Source organism: Oryzias latipes, chromosome 8 (assembly GCF_053564925.1).
Source record: "Oryzias latipes strain Hd-rR chromosome 8, Olatipes_Hd-rR_3.1".
In the NCBI taxonomy this organism is placed as follows: domain Eukaryota; kingdom Metazoa; phylum Chordata; class Actinopteri; order Beloniformes; family Adrianichthyidae; genus Oryzias; species Oryzias latipes.
In genome coordinates, this window is record NC_136244.1 from 24,873,143 (window position 1) to 24,894,606 (window position 21,464).

General features: G+C 43.1%; 3 protein-coding genes across 3 annotated transcripts; 2 read left to right on the top strand and 1 right to left on the bottom strand.

Annotated features, from left to right (window-relative positions):
* Nucleotides 1-73: 73 nt before the first annotated feature.
* LOC111947733 (tripartite motif-containing protein 16) lies at nt 74-7,126 on the top strand. Its single transcript, XM_023957337.2, has 5 exons — nt 74-207; nt 4,262-4,288; nt 4,430-4,492; nt 5,578-5,717; nt 6,208-7,126. Exons 1-5 carry the CDS (start codon nt 186-188, stop codon nt 6,610-6,612), a joined length of 657 nt encoding a protein of 218 aa, XP_023813105.1. The 5' UTR covers nt 74-185; the 3' UTR covers nt 6,613-7,126.
* Nucleotides 6,938-12,810, bottom strand: akt1s1 (AKT1 substrate 1 (proline-rich)). Its single transcript, XM_004071168.5, has 6 exons — nt 12,646-12,810; nt 11,477-12,154; nt 11,126-11,387; nt 10,934-11,017; nt 9,718-9,893; nt 6,938-8,237 (listed from the first exon to the last, which is right to left on the bottom strand). The coding sequence occupies exons 2-6, from the start codon at nt 11,867-11,869 to the stop codon at nt 8,100-8,102; spliced, it is 1,053 nt and encodes a 350-aa protein (XP_004071216.1). The 5' UTR covers nt 11,870-12,154; nt 12,646-12,810; the 3' UTR covers nt 6,938-8,099.
* Nucleotides 12,811-14,389: 1,579 nt separating this feature from the next.
* Nucleotides 14,390-21,178, top strand: tbc1d17 (TBC1 domain family, member 17). Its single transcript, XM_004071225.5, has 17 exons — nt 14,390-14,721; nt 15,514-15,609; nt 15,691-15,768; nt 15,869-15,980; nt 16,063-16,246; nt 16,333-16,444; nt 16,692-16,862; nt 16,945-17,070; nt 17,138-17,241; nt 17,348-17,442; nt 17,529-17,645; nt 18,408-18,508; nt 19,047-19,146; nt 19,232-19,329; nt 19,408-19,524; nt 19,601-19,687; nt 19,845-21,178. The coding sequence occupies exons 1-17, from the start codon at nt 14,695-14,697 to the stop codon at nt 20,001-20,003; spliced, it is 1,884 nt and encodes a 627-aa protein (XP_004071273.1). The 5' UTR covers nt 14,390-14,694; the 3' UTR covers nt 20,004-21,178.
* The last annotated feature ends 286 nt before the right edge of the window (nt 21,179-21,464 follow it).

The window sequence follows — 21,464 nt, forward strand, 5'->3', positions numbered from 1 at the left end:
TTGAGGGTTTCATGTGATGGCAGCGTTGGTGACTGTTGCACTTGATTTGACCAAAACTTTATCGCGATCCCTCCTCCAAGCGTTTTTTTCCCCCCACCCCACCCATTAACTTGGTCATAAAAGTGACCTGCAGAGTCGAATCACAAGCAGTGGATAGTTGATGTCAAACTGAGAGGCGGAGAACCATGCCTGTGCCCAAGAAAGCAGGTAAGACCACCTTCTCACCTGGGACTCCTTGACCTGTGAGCAGTTACAGAAAAACGTGAAGTATTTATTTAGCATTTGATTTTTATATCTTAATCATTAGACAAGTCATTTTTTTCTTCGTTCTCGCCCTCAACCCTGTCAGACTCAGTGAAGAGCATTTTTTCGCCTCATTATGTTTTCACTTGATTTAAATGGTCATAGCCACGGGGTTAAAAGGAAAGATTTAGTGCTCGTCGCAGCATTTTATTACCAGTTTATTACATGTTTCTAAAGCTGTTTATGTGCTGTTATTAAGTGTCTCCCAGCAGACTACGACCCAGCCAGACATCTTTCCACAGCTTTTTTCTGCTGCCCATTAATCATGTCAGCAGGGTGCGTGAACGAGCATCTCCAAGGCTGATCGAGCTCCCGGCGTCACGGTCTGAATTTCACAGATCTTATTTCCATCGTCCCTTTGCACTCCGACTCACCTGTTTCTGCATCCATCTCTTTATTCTTTTATTCCGTTAGACGGAAATCTCCTTTTTGAGGATCCACGTGGTTTACGTAATATCAAATAAAATCCAACTTTATTTGTGGAGCACTTCTACGACGCAGGTCACTCAAAGTGCTTTACATTGAAAACAATCAAATTTAAAAACGAAGGGACAAGACAAACGAATATTTGCTTAAATTCTTGTTATGTTTATTTTGTTTAAAACCCGCAGTGCCAAGAACCCCCCCCCCCCCCCCCCCACCAGACACACACATACACACACCATGATAAAAAGAATGATAAAATGATGCAATGTAGAAACCTTGCCCTGTCCACGTCAGTGACCCCCCCCACCCAAGGTCACAGCATAGACCACCACAGGACCCCCCCAGATCTACAACAAAGAGCCAGACCCGATCCCATAGCAATGACCCCGTTTACTGAGAAGGGCCAGTCCCTGATGTGGAGGATCCCTCTAAGGAAATCACTGGAGCTACAATTCAAATGTAAAAGGAATCAAATTAAAATTAAAATAGATAAATAACCAAATAAGTACATACATAAACCTTAATAGACAGACAAAAAGTGGCAAATGCGAATAAAGTCATTGAAAAATAAAACATATGTTTATACATACACATATATAAAATTGGTGAAATGAGCACACAAACAATTAAAATGTCAATTAAGTTCCTAAATTTCAACTAAAAGCTAGATTAACAAGGTAGGTCTTAAGCCTTCCTTTAAAAAAAGGAAGCTAAAGCTAATAAAAGTCCCTCTTCTGGCTGCCACTGTAATGAATGTGTAAGACGCTGCTCAGTATTTCAGGAAGCTCCATGCAGAAGCTTGTATTTGTGTTATTTATGGTTGTTTGACTTGAGATATCATGGAACAATGAAACCATTTGTGATCTCCTCCAACTGGTGATTGCATCTAAATCTGAAGCGCAGTAAATCTAATCCTAATCATCCTTTTTTTTTTTTCTTTGAACTCCAATCTAGAAATTTGTTGTGGAGTTTTCTGAATTATTTTCTAGCCTTCATTTATTTATTTATTAGTAGTTTTACCCCATCCCCCTTTTTCATGTACATGGATCCCCTGGGCTTCCAGCCAGACTTGACACTCGACAGGAGCCAGAGGGATGAGCCTGGACCTCCCTCCTCCACCTCCTCCTCATCTCTTCTTCTCATGCTGTTTCAGTGAGATGTTCTGAACCTGATCTGCACAGATAATGTCACTCTGTCCCACAGAGAGAGGAATCTGGAAGACCGAGCGACGCTTCATGAGCGTCCAAGACAAACAGTCTTCAGGTCTGGAGGTGACCTTTCAGCTGGACCGGAGCTAAACGGATAGAGCTCTTAAACTGAGTCCAGCTCCAAAACAAGTCCTCAGAGGGACACGTTTCGTCTTTTAACTTCAGACTCAAACCCTGCAAAAAAAAAAAAACGAACTGTAAGAGAAACATTTCCTCCAGATTTCAGGAGATCTTCTCTAAGGCCCTGCAAATATTTGTACTCCTTATCTCGGTCTGGATCTCAATTCATCCATTATTTCATGATTGTCCCTATTGTGCTTTTCCGGTGACGTGTGATCTCTCATCTTCTCCAAGACTTGTCGGAGGTCTGAGGAGGAATTTCACACCAAGTCTCAGAGTTTGTTGTGTCTTCTTACCTCATTACTGAGAAAAGATGTCACTTCTATTTTTGGACTTTGGTCTCCAAATTAAATAAGAGCAGCGGGAGGAAAAAGTGATTTCAACGATTTGTCGTGTTTCTAACCAATTTTCTTAAAGAGAAAAATTAAACAAACACAGTCTAAAAGCATTAATGAATAATTAATTCTCCTAAATTATTTTTATCAACATGTTCAGCCAAAATTTTCCAAGCTTTTGTTTTTCTATTTTAACAGAATGTCATTAAGAAATTCTGTCAATTCTAAAAGCCTTTGGGCTCAGGTTTGGCATCATTTTTCAAAAATATATTCAAATAGTTTTACAAAACAGCAAAAAGCAGATTAAATACCGGCATATTAAAGACAGAAATGCACAGATATAAAGGTATAAATACCGCTACCAACTGCTGGAATATCAACTACACAGTTTTTTACCATCATAATTTCATTTACAGAATACTATTATTCAATGAGGACATTTCATTGAACTGTAAACAAAACGTTTTTTGTGAATTTACAGATTTTTGTAGTTATCTCGATTAAAATTCCCACAGAGCTTTTACATAAAAATGGACAAATCTTGTCAATTTAAACAATTTAAAATATTAAAATCTCACTCTGACCAGCTTCTGATCTATTTTTTAACGTGTTCCTGGTGGTATTTTAATTAAGATGTTTTTATTTATTTTAAATTTTCGTTTTCTAGGAGATAGTTTCCGCATAAATGCAGCAGAAATTCACCTTTTTAGTGACAATCTTGCTCAAACAACGTTTTTTCGTCTGCTCCTGACCTTGATTTTCTTCACATATGTCCTCCATCATCAGAAAAGAAAAACACGTCAAAAACAAAATTTTCATCAGAGTCGGTCTTAAAGATGGGAACTCTGAGTCGTTTATTTTAATGTCAAAACAAGAATAGACATAAGATATTTGAGTTTAAAGGATACTAGTCCTTCTCTTTTAAAAATTATAAATCAAAATCGATCAAACTTTATTCGTAACAAAATAATGCTTCTCTGGGAAGTTCCTTGTGCTTTGAGTTTATTTATTTTACATAAAGACCAAAAAAAACAACTACCTTTTAGCTTGAGTTAGATTCGGAACAAATGCTGTCAAATTTAGACCAAAAAAATCAAATACAATATGAAATGCATGCCTAGAATTTACCCAAAACAAGCAGCAATTCACCAGGAAATGGACTCTTTATTGAACATGACCAAAAGACCATTTTAAAATCTATAACAAAGTGAGAGCATAGGTCTCTCAGTCTGAGAAGAACTCTCACAGCTATAAGACCAATTGGAGGATTCCTGACATGAGATAATTCGACAAAACGCTGTGAATTGTCCTTCTGCGAACAAGAACGATGAAGGTCTGAGTGACCTCTGAGACCTCCAGCATAGACGAAGACCTGCACGGATCACTGTGTCCTCCAAGCATCAGGAAATCTGACTTCACAGCACGACCAGCCCTGGCATTGGAAGGTGGCAGCGCCCTGCACAACATGCATTCTTCCAACAGGAAGCCCTGCTGTCAGAGCCACACTGGTTTCTCCCAAAATGCACGCTCTGGCCTGCGGATTTCTTAGTTTGAAACACAAAAGCTGGGAAGCAGCTTTGTGAATCGGCGCTGAGCCGACGTTGCACGGGTCTGTGATCTACTGTGTGTGCCGAGCAGAAGATGATTTAGGGCAGATGAGTGGCCCTGGCAGCGGCTTTGATGAATGACGGGCCTACAGAGAGAGATGAAAAGGTTTAAAGTAACCAGCAGTACCACCCTGAGAGCTGTGCATTTCACTCTATTGTTACATAAGCCGTGGAGAGAAGAAGCTCTGAGGGGAAGCTGTAATTCTCTGCACGGCGTCTGTGGGAGATGACAGGGAAGTGACACTTTTTTCTTCTCTTCCAGGAGGGAAAGGCAGCTCTGCACAAGAAGGTAAAGAGCAGCGGGGGGCATTGCTGGGAAACGTCTCGGTTAATCAGCGAAGGATAAGCTCATCTGGGCTTTGCTGTCGTCTGAGTTGCAGATAAAGCACACCTAAGGAAGTTTAATGCATTTCCTCTCATCTCCCTTTAGAGAAGCTGCCACCATATGAGCCAAATATCCCTGAACCAACCAGCAGGCCCGACTTCATGAAGTGTGAGGCAGCGCCTGGCTTGAAATCATCTCAAAGTGTCAAGCAAAAAATCTATGTGTAAAAAGCACTTATAGCTGCTACAGATACTATACTACAGAAATAGATTTTACGTGTGGAAAGAAATGTAAATATGTTCAAACACAAAATAGTTTAATCTTTGCAGAATAGTTTTTAATTTTGCAGGCTTCAAAGTTCAGTAAAATGTGAAAAATATATGAGTCGGGTCCAAACTTAAAACTACTTATTTGTTAACTTCTTCTTTATTGAACATTGCTCCTCAGCATTTTCAGCTGTCTGGCAGTTTGTTGGAGTTTCTGACGGGACACAGTCGTTCTCCGAAAGAAAAGCTTTGGAGTTTCTCTTTAAAAAATGCTTTTAAGTTCTTAACCAGGCTGCTGCGTCAGGTATGCCGTGGGAAATCGTTCAATGTCACCAGGTTGAGCTGACAAACAATATTGTTAATACAAAGGATAGTGTCATTTTATATTATATGTATTTTTAGTTGGTGGGGTGCCTTGTAGGGGCTTAACAATTACTTGACTTAATTGATTTCTATTCCTATGATCCAACCAGATCAATCTGTCTTACCAAATTTCTAAATCAAATCGACCTAAACCATTTTAGAATTGTTTCAAAATGAAATCAATTGATATTTGAAAATACCGTTTGGATTGGTTTATTATATTATAACGTAAAAACGACATCGGACAAGTTCCTGCGTCACACCGGTTTGGCTAAAGACGTCTTGGATCGATTTTAGGTCCGTGAATCAGATCGAATCGACTCTAAATCGTATTGGCACGAATTACGATGATTAAATCGTTAAAATGAATCTTTACACCCTTAGTGCCTTGTGACGTTTTATCAGGGGAAAAAGTGTACCTCGACTCAAAAAAAAATGGACTTTAAAGCACTGGAACCTGTCAAAAATAAAAACTTCAGCTGCATTTCTTTTCAAGCCACATAAAAATGTAAACAACACAGAATTTTATAGGTGATGTTCAGGGCCAACAGTGAATTGGTAAATTCATTTTTGACGAGGTTAGGATCTTTTTTTAATAAGGCTGGTTGCATTTGGTCTCCTCAGATTGGTTCCCCCTCTCTCTGGATGATAAAACTGCACAGAAGCTTCTGTGGATCTCTGAAAACGGCTCCAAGGTCGCTCGAACATCCGATGCAGTCTGTCCATATCCAAACAGGCCTGAGAGATATGAACATTCTCCGCAGGTACAAGCAGCAAACACGCATAAAAATGGTATAATAGTCCTTCACTGACTGGAGCTATTATTATTTTTATTATTATATTGATCAGATGTGACTTAAAAGCATTTTTTTTTTGTCACATGAAAAGCTAAAGAAAAATAAAGGAGGCTTTATTGACCTCTACTGGCAGAGGTTGGAAACTGCAGCAAACCTTCATTCTGCGTGGGCATAAAAAAAACAAAAAACAATGGCGTTATTTGAACGACTTGCTGCCAGAATAACCCTTGTGCTATCTTGTGGGGTCATCTAGACCCACTAGACAGTGCGCTGAACCTTTTTTCTTCAATGATTTGTGATCTTCACTGGTGTCCATGGATTACATGAAATCCTCTCCACCTTTATCATGGTAGGGATAAGACGTCAATGTAAGGGTGGGGTCATCTGGACCCCACAATATAGCACAAGGGGTAGGAAACCTTCAGATGATTTATTTGATCCAAATGTGATCTTTCAGGTCTTGTGTAAGGAAGGGCTCCTGGGCTGTCGAGGCTACTGGGAAGTGGACTTTGATGGCTGGGTGGTGATCGGGGTGATCTCCGAAAGCTCTCCTCGGAAAGGCCAGGAGGTGCCCTGCGGCCTCGGGGAGAACTCCACCTCGTGGGCCGTGGGCTGGTCCGGCTCCTGCTACCAAGTCTGGCACAACGGTGAAAACGTGGACGTCCAGCTTCCCTTGTCCTCCAACATGGGGGTGTATGTGGATCAGCCCGCCGGCATCATCAAGTTCCTCTCGGTGGAGGGAGAAGCGGAGAAGGAGGTGCGGCTGATCCACAAGTTCAAAGCCAGCTTCCAGGAGAAGGTTTTTCCTGGGTTCTGGATCGGCACAAATTCATTCTGTCTCATCAGAAAAAAAGATCAGTGACAAATGAGGAAGAACAGATGTGGGGAGAGGGGGATGGCGCGTAAATTAAAGGAAAAAGTAGTGTCAGAAGGAAATATTGTGATGTTTGGGGAACAAATGTGGGAGTTGTGAAGCATTATCTTATACTCTGATTAATTTACCATTCTAAATCTGATCATGTTTCAATTAGAAAAAGCAGTCATTTTGTTTTTTTGTTGTATTAAGGCCTTTGCATTGGATACAAAGGTAGAGTCTGCATTAATTATAAATGTAAAATGACTTATGTCCATTCAGATGTGGGCTGCCGACGCCCTCTAGAGGCCAAAGATGACACGGCAGTCGAGTCTTTTTTCTTGGTGTTGCTCCTTTTTATTTTGAAACATCAAAGAAGAAATGGAACACTTTTTTTTTTGTAAAGGTGGATGCTCTGCTTTTTGAACCCACTCCTTCTGTCTCACAGTCACTGTTTCATTCATTCTGTCATTTCCACGGAGAATGAGGAGCAAAAAAAAGAAATACATCCCATCGAATTCAGTATTGATTTGCATTCATTCAGTCAGTCATTCATTGGCAAAAGTAAAAACAGGCGTGATATGAGGAGGTGCTGGTGTTCCCTGCTCACTTTTTTTTAGCTTCTTGTTGAACCATCTCTCTGGTTTCTACCCCCCTCAGCTGATAGGGGAAAACATGTGGGGGCAACAGGGCGGGGCTTCAGAGCCTTTTGGTCATCTTACCTGGTAAACGACGAGGGGGGGGGGGGGGGGGCTAATGGCTATAATTAGTCCAATAAAGAAACTACAGCAACCAGATGCAGCTTCCGCTGCCTTCAGGGTATCTGTTGATGTTAAACAGAAGACTGAACATGGAAACTGCCTGCTCTGGGGTGGATCTGAGGGCAGTTAGAAAAGTCATTGTTTTTTTTTTTTTTTTAAATAGACGGTAAAAGTCTATTAAGTTTGCAGAAATATGAGAAAGTGCAGTTTGGATTACAGTTCAAGAGAGAAATCATTATTTTCACATCAGCTAAGCAAAGCTGAAAGAGCTGCCAGATGTGTTTGAGGTAAATATTTTAACCCTCTGTAGTCTGTTTGACAGGCTCGATGCTGAACTGAAGGATTCTTTCCGATGTTGTTTGGGCGCAGCTGTTCACTAAAATGAATGAATTCTTTCGTTTTTTTCCCCCAAAAACCTCTAGGTAGTTTGACCAAAAGGCAAAGATTGCCGCCGCGGTGGCTGCTGGGCGCCGTGGGTCGCAGTTTAGTGTTGTACAGCTAGTTCAAGTATGGAGGGTAGTAGTGTTGAAAATGTTATTAGCGTTGATAACATTTCTGTATGACCGTTTCTTTTCAAAGCATGTGCCGTTAATTTGAGTTAGTGAGAAATAAATGGAGGTACTAGCTTTTACGCTTTTTCACAAACGTCACGTTAGCTTTTAAAAGCGAAGTTCGCCGCCGTCACAACCTGACCCCGGGCCTCCATCCCTTCCGGTCTCCTTCATTCTGGCCCTCTCAGTGCTTGAGCGAGAAGTCCCCCGTGTTGAGGCGGGGCCGGGGCAGGGCCCCGAACATCTCTGTTCCGTCGGTTGCTCCGGGGACCAGCAGGGCCTTCATACTGGCGGCGATGTGCTCCAGGTCAGCACAGCCCACCTGAGGGGGGAAAAAAATAAATAGACGGAGATGAACGCTGGACCCAAACAGAAATCCTTTCAGTCCCTTGAAAGGTCGCATCCCAGCCGCGACCCCTCACACTTCCATGATCACATGCAGTAAAAGGAGCCGTGACGACTGTTTGCTGCTGGATCAGAGGTGAGAACTGAATGGAGTCTTTGTCTTTAAAAGAAAGAAACTCTTTAGGATGAACTCACTCCTGAAAACAGAAAACCCCAAACAACTTTCCATCCTTTTTAAAGCAGAAGAAAGTCTAACATGTGTCCTTTATTTACATGGTACTCCTGTAGAATAGTTTCTCATACCACCTCCAACAATGACAAGAGCAGAACGATGTTATCAGACCAGCACTTTACTGCCCATCTCTACAGTCATTTCAAACTTTCAATCTTGAGTCAATGTATAGACGCGATCAGAGATCCTGATTTGAGCGTCGGACGCAGTGGTCTGGCAGCAGCACGCTTTCGGGCGTCAGTCTTTTCAGAGCTTAAATATCTGAACTTTTGCAAAGAACTCACATCAGCCAATCAGGGGCTGAGCTTTGGCCTGTGATGTGTCGATGTGATCAGTGGTTGGAGTCCAAAACCAACATGGGGCAGAACCTAATCGTTGCCATTTCTTCTCCTGAACTTTACATTCTCCTTATTTCTATGGACACAATCATTAAAAGGTCCTCTAAATTAAATCTTATTCTTATTTTTCACCTCATCATCATGTCTTCAAACTGGGTCACAGAGAGACAGAAGTACCGCAGAGAGCGCCATCATTCAGACGCAGCTCCTGCCCTGCAGTAAACGGTGAAGCTCACCGTACTGGGAGAGTCTCTGAACGATCACATGAATCCAGACATGGAGACGTGATCACCGACAAAAACTCAAATGAATAAACCTGTGTCAAGAGTCAAGTGCAAGAACATATTTTCAGACAAGCGTCCAGCAGGGACTTTGACATGCAAAACACATTCAGAGTGAACGCGGCATAAAAAGCTATGAAAGACATTCCATCTTTGAAATGTAACTTAACATAAACGCTCATGGTTTCTGGGTGGAGACATCAGGCGACTCCAAACAGTAACGGTGGAACGGTGGACCGGTCAAACCTCAAACCGGTGAAAATCACTGAATAAACTGTGACTCTTAAAGATCTTGCAAAGTTTGGCTCATTGAAGTATTGATTTGTTTATTTTTCTAAAGCAGAATTTGTAGATTTTTCAGGTTTGATGCTGCAGGTATATTTCCATGTGAAAAACCGATGTTTACCAGGTTTTCTTGTGTTCTTAAATTTATCCCAACTCGTTAAAGTTCTTTAAGTCGTTTCCCCATTCGAAAGGTTCTGAATCCAGACGGCCACTCTGCACATTTTTCTCAAAAATGTCTTCAATCGGGCAAACAGAACTCTCCTCCTCGCATGGCACAGCGATGGCGAGAGGCTTTCTCCGTTCCAACAGTTCATAACTCACCCGCTCGCCGCTGTTGCCGTCTCCCTGAGCGGCTCTGTTGCTTTTGCAGCCCCACACAGGCACAGACACGGGCAGGGAGCGCGCCAGAGCCGTGGGGTGGGCGTTACGGGGCAGGAACGCCGGCTGACCCACGGCCATGGAGCGCGATGGTGGGGGCGCATCCTCGCTCATGGAGCCTTGTACAAAGACAAATAAAAATACTTTTTAAAACTTAGGATCATTAAAAGTGTATTTTAAATGTGAAGGGGTCATATTTAGTCATTTATTCACTGGGTGGCGTCACTTTCATCTTTGCTGTAAGTTATAAATAAAGGTTGATTAGCGGACCTCTGACAGGTGTGTTTACGCCTGAAGGGGAAAAGGTTTTCGACCGCCATCGCAGGAAATGGAGGAGAATAAGTGAATTCTATTTTCAATTATTTGAATAACAAACAGAAATTATCTGCAACTTTGACGGGAGTGCAAAGACTTTCACTCTGCTCATCATTAAGGGAGACGCATCAGCCAGGTCAATCTGGCGTCACACACCTCAGGAGCTTCAAGACCTAGATCCCTCGGGTCTCAGACTTAGCTCCTCGCGGCCTAGACCCAGCTCCTCACGGCCTAGACCAAGCTCCTCGCGGCCTAGACCCAGCTCCTCACGGCCTAGACCAAGCTCCTCGCGGCCTAGACCCAGCTCCTCGCGGCCTAGACCCAGCTCCCCGCGGCCTAGACTTAGCTCCCCGCGGCCTAGACTTAGCTCCCCGCGGCCTAGACCCAGCTCCTCGCGGTCTAGACCCAGCTCCTCGCGGCCTAGACCCAGCTCCTCGCGGCCTAGACTTAGCTCCCCGCGGCCTAGACTTAGCTCCCCGCGGCCTAGACTTAGCTCCCCGCGGCCTAGACCCAGCTCCTCGCGGCCTAGACCCAGCTCCTCGCGGCCTAGACCCAGCTCCTCGCGGCCTAGACTTAGCTCCCCGCGGCCTAGACTTAGCTCCACGCGGCCTAGACCCAGCTCCTCGCGGCCTAGACCCAGCTCCTCGCGGCCTAGACCCAGCTCCTCGCGGCCTAGACCCAGCTCCCCGCGGCCTAGACCCAGCTCCCCGCGGCCTAGACCCAGCTCCTCGCGGCCTAGACCCAGCTCCTCGCGGCCTAGACTTAGCTCCCCGCGGCCTAGACTTGGCTGCTCCTCGCGTCCTAGACTTGGCTCCTACAACAATTAGGGCGGCAGAACTGTTACCATCAGTGCTCTCTTCCTCTCCATCGGACTCAAAAAAGGGCTCACAGTCACGGGATACAGAGTCCTCGTCCATGGAGAAAACACCTAAAAAAGAGGCAAAAATTTTTTAATAGGACACTCCTTTCAACTTGTAAGAAAACTGCATTTTGTGCTGTGATGTGATGAAGAAAAGCTTTACAATGTCGGTCTCACCTGCACTTTCATGTCCATAAGGTTGCCTCTCATCCATGTCATCCTCATCTTCTTCATCTTCACCCTCTTCTTCCAAATCTACAATCCCAGCTCTTTGCCTCTCTCGCTCGGCTTCTAGAGAGCTCCTCTCTCGTTCCCTCTCTCCGTTAGCGTTCTGCTCCGTGGCTGCCCCGCTCACAGATACCGAGCTGTAGATGGAGGGGTAGCTCTGAGAGAACAACCTGTCGTTGGGGGTGACTCCGCCCAGCTCACCTGGCGCGCTCTGCAACATCAGCACAAATTCACACTTCTGAACTAGAGCTTTCTGAGTGAATACGTGTGCGTGGCATTCAGCACAAACAGTCCACTCACTCCTCTGTGTCCGGGGTCAGAGGTCAAATCAGCCGTCAGCTTGGCTCCTCTCTCTTCGGCAGCGGGGCGGGTTTGCTTCTGGGCCGTCAGCATACTCGTGGAGTGCAGAACGGCGATGTCGTCTATGTAACGGCGAGCAGACTCGGCCAGAAACCCGTGACCCCACACGTTGTAGGAGAAGTCAAACTCCCTGGGAAAAGTGACACTGCCTTCCCGCTTCTTCACTCCTTCCGAGTCTCCAGTCAAGAATCGGAACTTCTTACAGGCCGTGAGTAAGGCCAGGTCACAGCCAGACTTTTGGCAATATGCTTCTGCAGCAGAAAGTAGAGCCAACCAGCTGTCTTTGTGGTTGTCTGGGATTTCGGGCCCTGACGCTTTGTTTTGGGCGGCCATGATGTTACTCAGCACCGTCTACAGATTCCTGGTTTAGTAATTGATAACGTTTAGAGGATCAGATGTGTTTGATCCTTAGGAGTGCACAAAACTTAGAGGGGTTCAACCTTTGGTGTCTGTGTGATCTGTCTTAGTTTAGGTGCTGGTTCAGACTTCTGAAGTGATGAAGATGAAGTTCAAACTTATCAGGCACTCTGTGGCTTAAATATCTGATATTTTGGGCGATGTTCCTCCAGACAGGAAAGCCAGGGGAGAGAAGGGATGTTGCCAAGTTGCTGGTGATACCTGAAAATGTTATCAAAATATAAAACAATCAATGTGGCTTCAACTGGGTGCATTTAAAGTACCAAGACTTGCATGTTTAACGTGTTTTGGTCAGCTAAATCCAGTTGAAGGCACGCAGGCAGTCAGATGCATGCAGGTAAACATCTAAACCTGCACAAGTAGAGCGGCTGTCGCGTAGCCCCCACCACTTTCTACACACACCAAAGCTAACACTGTAAGGCTAAGCTCCTTCTCATGATTTCCTCTGGGCGGATAGACTGCGAAGCTGTCTCTTTGTCATCAGATCGGTTCCGTCCAAAACAGCATGCAAACGGCTTGTCCGCGCGCGGCCGCTGTCGCAGCTGTTGTTTATCTGGCTGTTTGTTCGGGGCTGTGTGTGTGTGTGCAGTCTCCTCATGATGGAGCCGCATTTCACCTCCATGTTTTAGCCTTTAACTGCGCCTTGGATTTGCAAGGGGAGCACGGGGAAGGACGAGAAAACGTTCACCCACCTGTCCAGTTTCTTTCTTCCACCTTGACAGATGTTAATCGAGCTTATTATTCCTTTAGACACTCGTTTTCAGCCCTCTTCCACTGTTTCTCTCCCCCAGCTTCGGTTGACGCCAGCGGCAACAAGCTAGCAAGGGCTATTTAAAGCGTTTCCTGTGAGCCCTTTCAAAATAAAGGTTGTGACGCAGAGCAATATACTTTTGGATCTTTTAGCAGCATTACTGTTTCCCATGTATGTATAATATTATTCTGCATGAACAAAGTTTGATAATCAACAGTGATATCGTTTCTGAATGAAAATGCAAATATTTTATAAAAACATAAATTCTCCAAAAGTTTTTTTACTTGAAAGTATTATAAAAATCAAAATATCATTTTTTTGTTGTAGCATAAAAGCAGGCTGGGTGTTGTAAATACACTAGGAACATATTACTTATGTTTGAAAAATTGTGGGGATTTTCGTCTTTTTTCAAGGTGTTTATCCATTTCCGGTTTGACGTCTAGCTTGACGTCGCTCGACGTCGCTTGTTTACTGAAGTTCCAATCAATTGCACGTCCGACACGTGACCAAAACCTTCGGGCGGGCACGTTCTCGATCTGTCCTCGTGCACGCAGGCTAATTTCCCACTATCCCTAAAATGACCTTCCACGTTTTTGTTTATCAAGTCAGGCTTTAATCTGAAAAACAAACACGTTAATGCTATTACACACACTGAACGGATGTTAAATACCAGTTTTTCTTTTTACAGCTATAAGGTTTGTCATATAGATTGTAGGAACAAGTATAAAACATGTTTTGAACTTAGTGATTTAGTAAAGTAAACCAGGCCTTGTAGTACTGTTGCTTTTTTGAGCTGCTGTCCTTGCAGGAACCCTTTATTTGTTCTCATAGTAATTTAGTTTTAAAGCACATAAAGGCAACATGTTAGTCCGGGATGGCATTGATTGTTAAATGTGCGCATAGGTGCATGGTTTAGAAGTCAAGGCACGTCAGAGTCAGGAATTGAGATGACCAGGGAGGTGCATATGCGTGCATTTAAAATTTGAACATGCTGCAACAGTATTAAGTTTGTCATGGAACCAGTCAGACCGTTTGCAATGTGCGTCAGTGCTGCTGCTGCTGCTGCTGCTGCTGCAAGTTTCAAGATTGAGCATTCAGCTGCAGCAACATGAAGTAGAACTGCAGGCCTAAGGTTCAGTTTAAATACATTAAACGTCACTGTGCTCAAGACAAGAAAAAACAAAGGCATCATACATTGAACAGGAAATGAGCAAACAAAACAATTTAAAGAATTGATGAAGCACTTGGTAACTTGGTTTTAATAATTTTGATGCATGCACTAAAATAGGTTAGATAAGTCAAAATTGATGTGAAAATTAAAAAATTGCTGCAAATTGCTTTTTACTTTATGTTTTGCCTGTTTCCATCTATAATCTGTGCTAATTTTCCTAAATTTTGCTTTTGTTGGTTTACTTTTTGTGTTTTACTGATTTTCTTTCATTCGTTTTGTATTGATGATGTGACTAACGATGAAATCAGAACATGGAACGAGTTTAAATATGTGTTTTCACATTATGTTAAGTCGCGAGGCTCTAATTTTGAATGTGTCTCAAGGGGGAAGTTACACTTTACTGCCAGTAGGTGGCGCTTGGTTCCGTGAGCCGTCATTGAGACGATGGCAGCCATCTGTTTCAACAGGAACATCGCTTGTCTTATAAATTTCCTGTATTTTACAGGAAGTATTCAAAAGGCTCAGAACCTGTTTTGGTCTGTTACATAACGTTTTTAGAAAACTTTGGAGCTTTGCCATCAAGTGGTCTAATGAGTTACTGTCGAATCTAAAATAATAATAATATTTCAAGAATAATTTTTAAAACAATTTAGTTCTTAAATATATACATATATTTCATTCACTATCATAAATAAATCAGTGACTTAAAAAAACACACAGAGGCTGCTGCGTGAGGTGACGTATCTGGTGGGCGGGACTACGTGAACAGGAAGTCTGACGTAACGTTTGTTGTGGTGGAACGACGAGCAGTGGGGAGAAATGGAGGAAAACGTTCAGGATTATAAGGTATTTTTACATTTATGGTTTGTTTTTTCTCGTTGGCAGCTTTGCTGTTTTGTCGTTGCTGTTTTTAAGCAATATATTTGTGTTTAAATAAAGCCGAGCTTTTTCACAGTTCAAAGGAAAGAGTAAAAATGGACACTTTTCATCTTTCGAACGGTTAATCCTTCGCTTTTATCATCTTTTGACAACGTCAAAACGCACGTGCAGACGTTATTGGTTGTTGACAAAGTGGTTGGATCTAATTGTAATAGTGAAGACTAGTTTTTTTTGTAAACTGGGCTCGGCTCATTTCTCACACAGACCTGACCGACGAGTCAGCGCGGCGTCATGTGACTCGATCGACTGATTGACGCTTTTGTTCTTTTTTCTTAACCGATGCGCGCGAGCGCTCTGTCTGCTTCATAGTGCGGCTGCGCACTCTGTCGAGTTAAAAAGTCGACTTTTTAAAAAAAAAATCATTTTTACGTTATTAGTCTGAGCGGTTGTGGAAAAATCCAACCTGCTGCAGGTAAGTCAGGTGATACAATTACGTCACGTCTGATGTCACGTTAGAAGAGTGGTAAGAGAAATAGAGAAGTGAAAGATGAAGAACAGAAAACACGTTTCACATTTACGTTTTATTTAATCAAAAAATGCTTTATTAGTTGTAAGAAAAATGTGAATTATTGTATGTTTTTTATTCTGACTATTGTTTTTTTTTCTTTTTGAAAAAGGCCTAAGTAAGTCTGTTCATTTATGACTTTTACACAATTTTATCTTCTTTTAATGATTATTTTAATTTTCTTTTTTTTTAAGCTCATATTTGAGAAAGAGGGCGTGTACCTCCACACGAACGCCAAGAGGACCAACCAGGACACCTCCATCCCCGGCTTCATCCGCATCGTCGAGCGGGTAACAAATTGTAACAGTGGCTTACAAAGGTGAAAAAATTTTGTTTTTTTTGTATATTTATGAGAATAATCTCTCCCTAAGGCTGGGATAGCCGCCTTGGAATGGAGCCCGCTGCCGGATGAGGGTCGCACCGCTCCCGCAGTCCTCTACACCAAAAAGGTCTGCAGCTGATTGTTTTTTTTTGCCTGAATGTGTTTGTTATGGATTAAATTATGATTTATTTTAGATCAGATGATGATATTGTATTTTTTTTAACCAGGACGGGGAGGGAGGGGAAGAAGAAACCCATTTTGACCCCGGTTATGAACCAGATTGGGCTGTCATCAACACCGTAGTGAAAGATTGTCAGCCCGTTCCGATACAGGAGGCTGGTGCGTTTTGGGTTTTTTCATGCTTCACATTAAATCAGAAACCCAAACGTCGCATGACACATGATATTTGTCTCCTTTTCAGGACAGTGGGCTTTCTCCCTGCCTCTGTCAGAGCTGTACTCCCTCCGGAGGGCTCGCTTCTCTCTGGGTCGAAATTTTATCGTTCTGACGAGTCGAGGCGGCCACCCGCTGCCCCCTCTGCACTTCCACAGAGGTGGAACCAGGGAGCTTCTCAGGGCAATGCACCGTTACATCGTTCTGGACCAGTGAGTGGGACCACACTCTGCTCAGGAGGAGTTTGGATCCTGTTGTCTTCGGCCTGATCCCATCCTCTTTTTGTTGCTACCCTCAGGTCCCCTGTGGATGGGCGGCTCTTCCTCGCCTATCCGCGGGATTCAGATGCTCTCCCCCAAGGCTTTGACAAGCTGCAACTCTTTGATGATGGAGGCTCCGATCTCGTCTCGGTAATTTCAGGACAAACGTAGATGGATGTTTTCAAAAGTCTCTTTTTTTTTAATACAACCTCAGAGTTTGATATTTGGCAGAAATAACAAATTCTCTGTCGTATGCTAAACTTTTTCTCATAATTTTATCTATTATTTCATTGTTTAGCCATAATCCAATAAAATAATAGTAAAAGCAAAAATATGATTTCTGAAAACTCTTATGACTGTCAGTAATTTCGTCATCCTTCTGCTCTGATTCTCACAGAGGTTTATCCAGGATCCATATGCCACCACATTTGGTGGATTCTCTAAAGTTACAAACTTCTTCAGGGCAGCAATTCGTCCTCCAGAATCCTCCATCCACCCCCGCTCCGCTCAGGATCCCAGTCTGCCGTCCCAGCCAGATGACGAGCCTGGATTTGAGCTCATCACCTGCGTAAGAAGAAGACTCTTTTCAAAATGACGCAGTGAAAAGTGTAACCCAGCTGCTCACCATGTCATGGTTGTTGTCCACGCAGGGCGTGGAGCTTGGTCCCAGACCTGAAGCCACCAGGGGACAACCTCTGGACAAGTGGGAGGACTTTCTGGACCCAGAAGGACGAGTAAAGAATCCAGAGAAAGTCAAAGAGCTCGTGTTCAGAGGGGTAGGAGGATCATATTTGCCACTTCAAACCAAATCATCAGAGTTTAATGCAGTTCTTTTCCTTGCAGGGCATCACTCCATCTTTAAGGAAAGAAGTGTGGAAGTTCCTTTTGGGTTTTTATCCATGGACCAGCACAACAAGGGAGAGAGAGGACATCCTTCGAGTCAAAACGTCAGCACTTTTCTTCAAGCTTTCTCACAGTCTTCTCTGATGAGTTTACTATCAACTTCTTAGCAATCTGGTTTATTTTTGTGAAACGGCCTCTTTTCTTCTGCAGGGACGAGTACTTCAGGATGAAGGTGCAGTGGAAGTCGGTCAGCGAAGAGCAGGAGATGAGGAACTCGCTCCTCAGAGGATACAGGAGCCTGATAGGTGAAGATTTCTGCAGAACAGCCCATCGCTTTGCTCAGATCCGCAGCAGACGATGAAACGGGAAAATCTTTGCTTTGTTGTGACAGAGAGAGACGTGAACCGGACAGACAGACACAACACGTTCTTCTCTGGGAACGACAATCCAGGCCTGACACTGCTTCACGACGTGCTGATGACCTACTGCATGTACAACTTTGATCTTGGTGGGTTTTACAAACTGCAGAAAGAAACAGTTTTATTTCTACTTCTCACATAGTGTCTGAAGGACTTAGGAATATTATAAATTGTTGTTGCCAAATACATCTAAAGCTATATTCACACTGAACAGAAGGGTCATCTAGTTTAATGTTAATGTACAGACGCCTTGGAAGTCAATTTTTTTATTGGAAAACTTTATAAATCCACTTTTAAATTGTATCTTGATCTTTTCCTGTGCCACAATGTCACACATTTAAATGAAAATACCTCAAAATGGGGCTTTTTGCAGCAGTTATTATGTTAGATTAAAAATAGATTAATGTAAAAGGTTGATTGCAAGCCATGATTCATTTATCGCACAAACAAACCACTGATCTCAGCGTTATCCACGTCTTCCATGCATTTTCTAATGAGATAGAGAGTCAAAGCCTCCCTGGTGGCTCCTCCCACTCGCGTCAAAAGCATCAAGCATATGAGCACATTTTGTGATGTGTGTCGGAACGGAGGCTAGTTTGACTCGCAAATTGAGATCAGTATGATCACAGCTTTATACTCTTTAGACACTGAATTGTGCAGCAACAGGCTTTTTAAAGAAATTCCTTCTTTTGTGTCTTAAAGTTTCTGCCATTTTCATCTTTCGGGGTCTTTCACGTGCTATTTAAGAACTTTGGGGGGGGGGGGGGGGGGGGGGGGGAAGCTGGACACCACGTGACCACATCCACGGTCTTCAATAACCCTTCCATCTTTGTCTTTTCTGGTCGGTCCAGGATATGTCCAGGGGATGAGCGACCTTCTGGCTCCCATCCTGTTTGTCACTCAGAACGAGGTGGAGTCTTTCTGGTGTCTGACTGGCTTCATGGACCTGGTCGTAAGTGGAACTGTTCCTCGTTAAAATGACAATGCAGACAGAATTGATGTAAGATAGCTTCTGTTTTAAAGTCCCACTCGGATGAAAATTGTGTTGGTGTTTTTAACCTGGTCTTTTGGTATTTTTAGTTTAAAATAGCATTTCTGAATATTTCTTTATTCAAATCGTTGTGAATCAGGAGCAGATGAAAAAGTGCACTTTGATAAAGAGCCTTTTTGGGACGTAGAAAATGCGCTGGGCAGGCCACATGCTCCCTGCTCTGAGCTCTCAGTTATGAGTGACGTGAAGGGGGGCGGAGTTTCTCCACCCCATCCATGTCATGAACTACTGCTGAAATTACCGTATGTCCTAGAAAACGACACAAGATTTTTGATTTTGGCTAAAAACTACATAATAATAATCAAAACTACTGGCAAAGATTTTAATGTAGATCAAAAGATGATCAGTGGGTCTTTATATGTTTTTCCTTTTTTGAGATAACCCTTTATTTATATGCAAACTTACCAGCTTCCCCTCTTTACTTGTCGTCTTTCTGCAGCATCACAACTTTGAGGAGTCTCAGGAGGCCATGAAGCAGCAGCTCCTTCAGCTCCGAATCCTGCTAAAAGCTTTAGACCCAGAACTTTGTGACTTTCTGGGTTAGTCATTCTTTCTAACATGATGGCATGATTCTAAAGGAAGAGAGGAAAAGGTGAACATGTGGAGTTTGTTTGCGGTCTGCAGACTCGCAGGACAGCGGCTCCCTCTGCTTCTGCTTCCGCTGGCTGCTCATCTGGTTCAAGAGGGAGTTCTCCTTTGAGGACATCCTCACCTTGTGGGAGGTGAGTTCTCCATTCACACAATCCTGGAGGCTTTGGTTGTTAAATTCACATTTTCCGTCCTCCTGCTTCTCTCCTCAGGTCCTCTGGACTTGTCTTCCCTGCGAGAACTTCCACCTGGTCATCGCCTGCTCCATCCTCCAGTCCCAGCGTGGAGAGCTGATCGGCTCCAACCACGACTTCAACACTATTCTGAAGGTCCGTGTCCTTTCCCGTCTTAGTGACTTTGAAGATCAAAACCCACATTTTCATCCTGTTTCTGTTGAATGTGCAGCACATAAACGAGCTGACGATGAAGCTTGACCTGCAGAATATTCTGCGCGACTCGGAAGCGATCTACCTGCAGCTGGTTCAGTGCAAGGTGAGACCTGCTCCTTCTTTGCACTCTGGATTTTTCATTAAAAAATCTGAAAAATCCGAACCAAACCTAAGGCTTTGGACACATCATTTCATCACCAGCTGATGGTTTGTCACTTCTGACGTATTAACTTCTGGTTTTTCCCTTCTTGTCTGCCTAGGAGCTTCCTGTCCAGGTGAAGCAGGTTCTGGGTCTCTGTGATTCGTCCAGCTCAGAGGAGAACAGCTCAGAGTCTCAGAGTGACGAGGCGCAGCACCTCCTTTGCCAATCACAAGCAGGAGCAGCTTCTTCTAGTTCTTATGTTCCCACCTATCCTTAGATCTGGAGGTCAACTTGGAGGACTGGCAGCCGCTGAGAGAAATATGGACAAAAGTCTGGAGACAGCCCTCGATGTGTTACGCTTTGCATGCAAAGCGTTAAATCTTTTATGGAAATGTTCCTCAAGATTCTGGCAATAATCCTAAATCTGTGATGTTCCAGTTTTCCAGCCTTTCTGAAAGTGTTTTCAACCTTTGCTGCCCACTTTCTCCTTTGATTACACTAAAGGAAAATGTTTGTTTTTTTTCACTGTACGCTGACTTTTCAACGAATGTTAATGCAAAAAGAAGTTTAAGCCTACAGTAATTTATCAGAGCGTTTTAAGTTTTTCAAAGATACTACAAACGCAGACACACTGCATACGTTTGCTTTTGTCAGAATTTGAGATAAAAAGGGCCTCAATTAAGATTTTCTTTATGTTTTTTGGTTAAAATATCTTTAGTTTCTTGAGACTTGAGGGATTTTAGGTATATTTTAATCGCATTTTGCAAGCAAAAATCCAGTTTCCTCTAAAGATAATTTAGAGCCAGAAATGTCTTCAGAAAGTCTGGAAAACTGTAAAACTAGAGCTTGCTTCTTATAAGAATTCAGGAAGAGGAACAAATGAAGACTTGCACACAACTTTCATGCTTACAGGAAGGAGTTGTATCTGATTATTATTACTATCTGTTAGAGGCAGGGGGCGCTGTTGAAGTCCTCAAAGTATCCATGTCACTACAGTGAGACCTGCAGAGACTGTGGTTTGTAGTTTGACGCCCTGGGGGGTTGTCTTCGGTCTGGATGGGTCAACGTTACAGTGTTTTTTGTGAGTAAATTCACTTTTTTCTTTACATTTTTGCCTTTGTGTGCACACCTCGCCTGCACGTGGGTTTTTCCTTCTCCTCTGGATGCTGCTACTCTGTTGTTAAACCGTGTTCACCCGGGTTGTCGTCCTCATACCTTCAGTTGCCTCAGCTCTGCTGTACCGGAAAGGGAATACGGTGAAGGGAAAATTTACAGCAACCTCCAGGAACTGAACGGCGCCATTCCAGCCCTATGCAAACGTTTAGCATGAATGATAGTTTTTACATCATGCATTGAAGTACAGTATGTAATGCCTTGTAATTTGTAATCTGCATTATTTAATAGATTTTCCTCTGTGAACTACTGCCAAATAAAGGATTTAATCTTAACAAACAGGGTTGTTTTTGTTGTGGAAAGACATTTTGGTGGTTTACAATACAAAAGCAATCAGTCCTCATTCCTCAGAGTAATCTTCTGTAATCTGTTACATTTCAGACAATATTTTAAGATATTTTTGGGAAAGCAAACCCTTTTCTATTAAATTTGGCAGGAAAATTGGCGACTAACAATGTCGTTTTCCTCACAGTGTTTACATTTTTGAATCTTGGGTAAATATGTTTCTATTTGATGAGCAAGAAATTTGACATGTTCCTGAATTGCTTCAATTAAAAAAAAAGAA

What these genes read in the sequence shown, in the direction of transcription:
- LOC111947733 (XM_023957337.2), top strand. Translation starts at nt 186, where the DNA reads ATGCCTGTGCCCAAGAAAGCAG. An exon ending in GCCTGTGCCCAAGAAAGCAG is followed by an intron (nt 208 to 4,261) that starts GTAAGACCACCT and finishes CTTCTCTTCCAG; the next exon opens with GAGGGAAAGGCAGCTCTGCA. An exon ending in CAGGCCCGACTTCATGAAGT is followed by an intron (nt 4,493 to 5,577) that starts GTGAGGCAGCGC and finishes TGGTCTCCTCAG; the next exon opens with ATTGGTTCCCCCTCTCTCTG.
- akt1s1 (XM_004071168.5), bottom strand. Translation starts at nt 11,869, where the DNA reads ATGGCCGCCCAAAACAAAGCGTCAGGGCCCGAAATCCCAGACAACCAC. An exon ending in CTGACCCCGGACACAGAGGA is followed by an intron (nt 11,388 to 11,476) that starts GTGAGTGGACTG and finishes CTGATGTTGCAG; the next exon opens with AGCGCGCCAGGTGAGCTGGG. An exon ending in AGAGGAAGAGAGCACTGATG is followed by an intron (nt 9,894 to 10,933) that starts GTAACAGTTCTG and finishes TCTTTGTACAAG; the next exon opens with GCTCCATGAGCGAGGATGCG.
- tbc1d17 (XM_004071225.5), top strand. Translation starts at nt 14,695, where the DNA reads ATGGAGGAAAACGTTCAGGATTATAAG. An exon ending in AAGAGCTCGTGTTCAGAGGG is followed by an intron (nt 17,071 to 17,137) that starts GTAGGAGGATCA and finishes TTTTCCTTGCAG; the next exon opens with GGCATCACTCCATCTTTAAG. An exon ending in GACATCCTTCGAGTCAAAAC is followed by an intron (nt 17,242 to 17,347) that starts GTCAGCACTTTT and finishes TTTCTTCTGCAG; the next exon opens with GGACGAGTACTTCAGGATGA.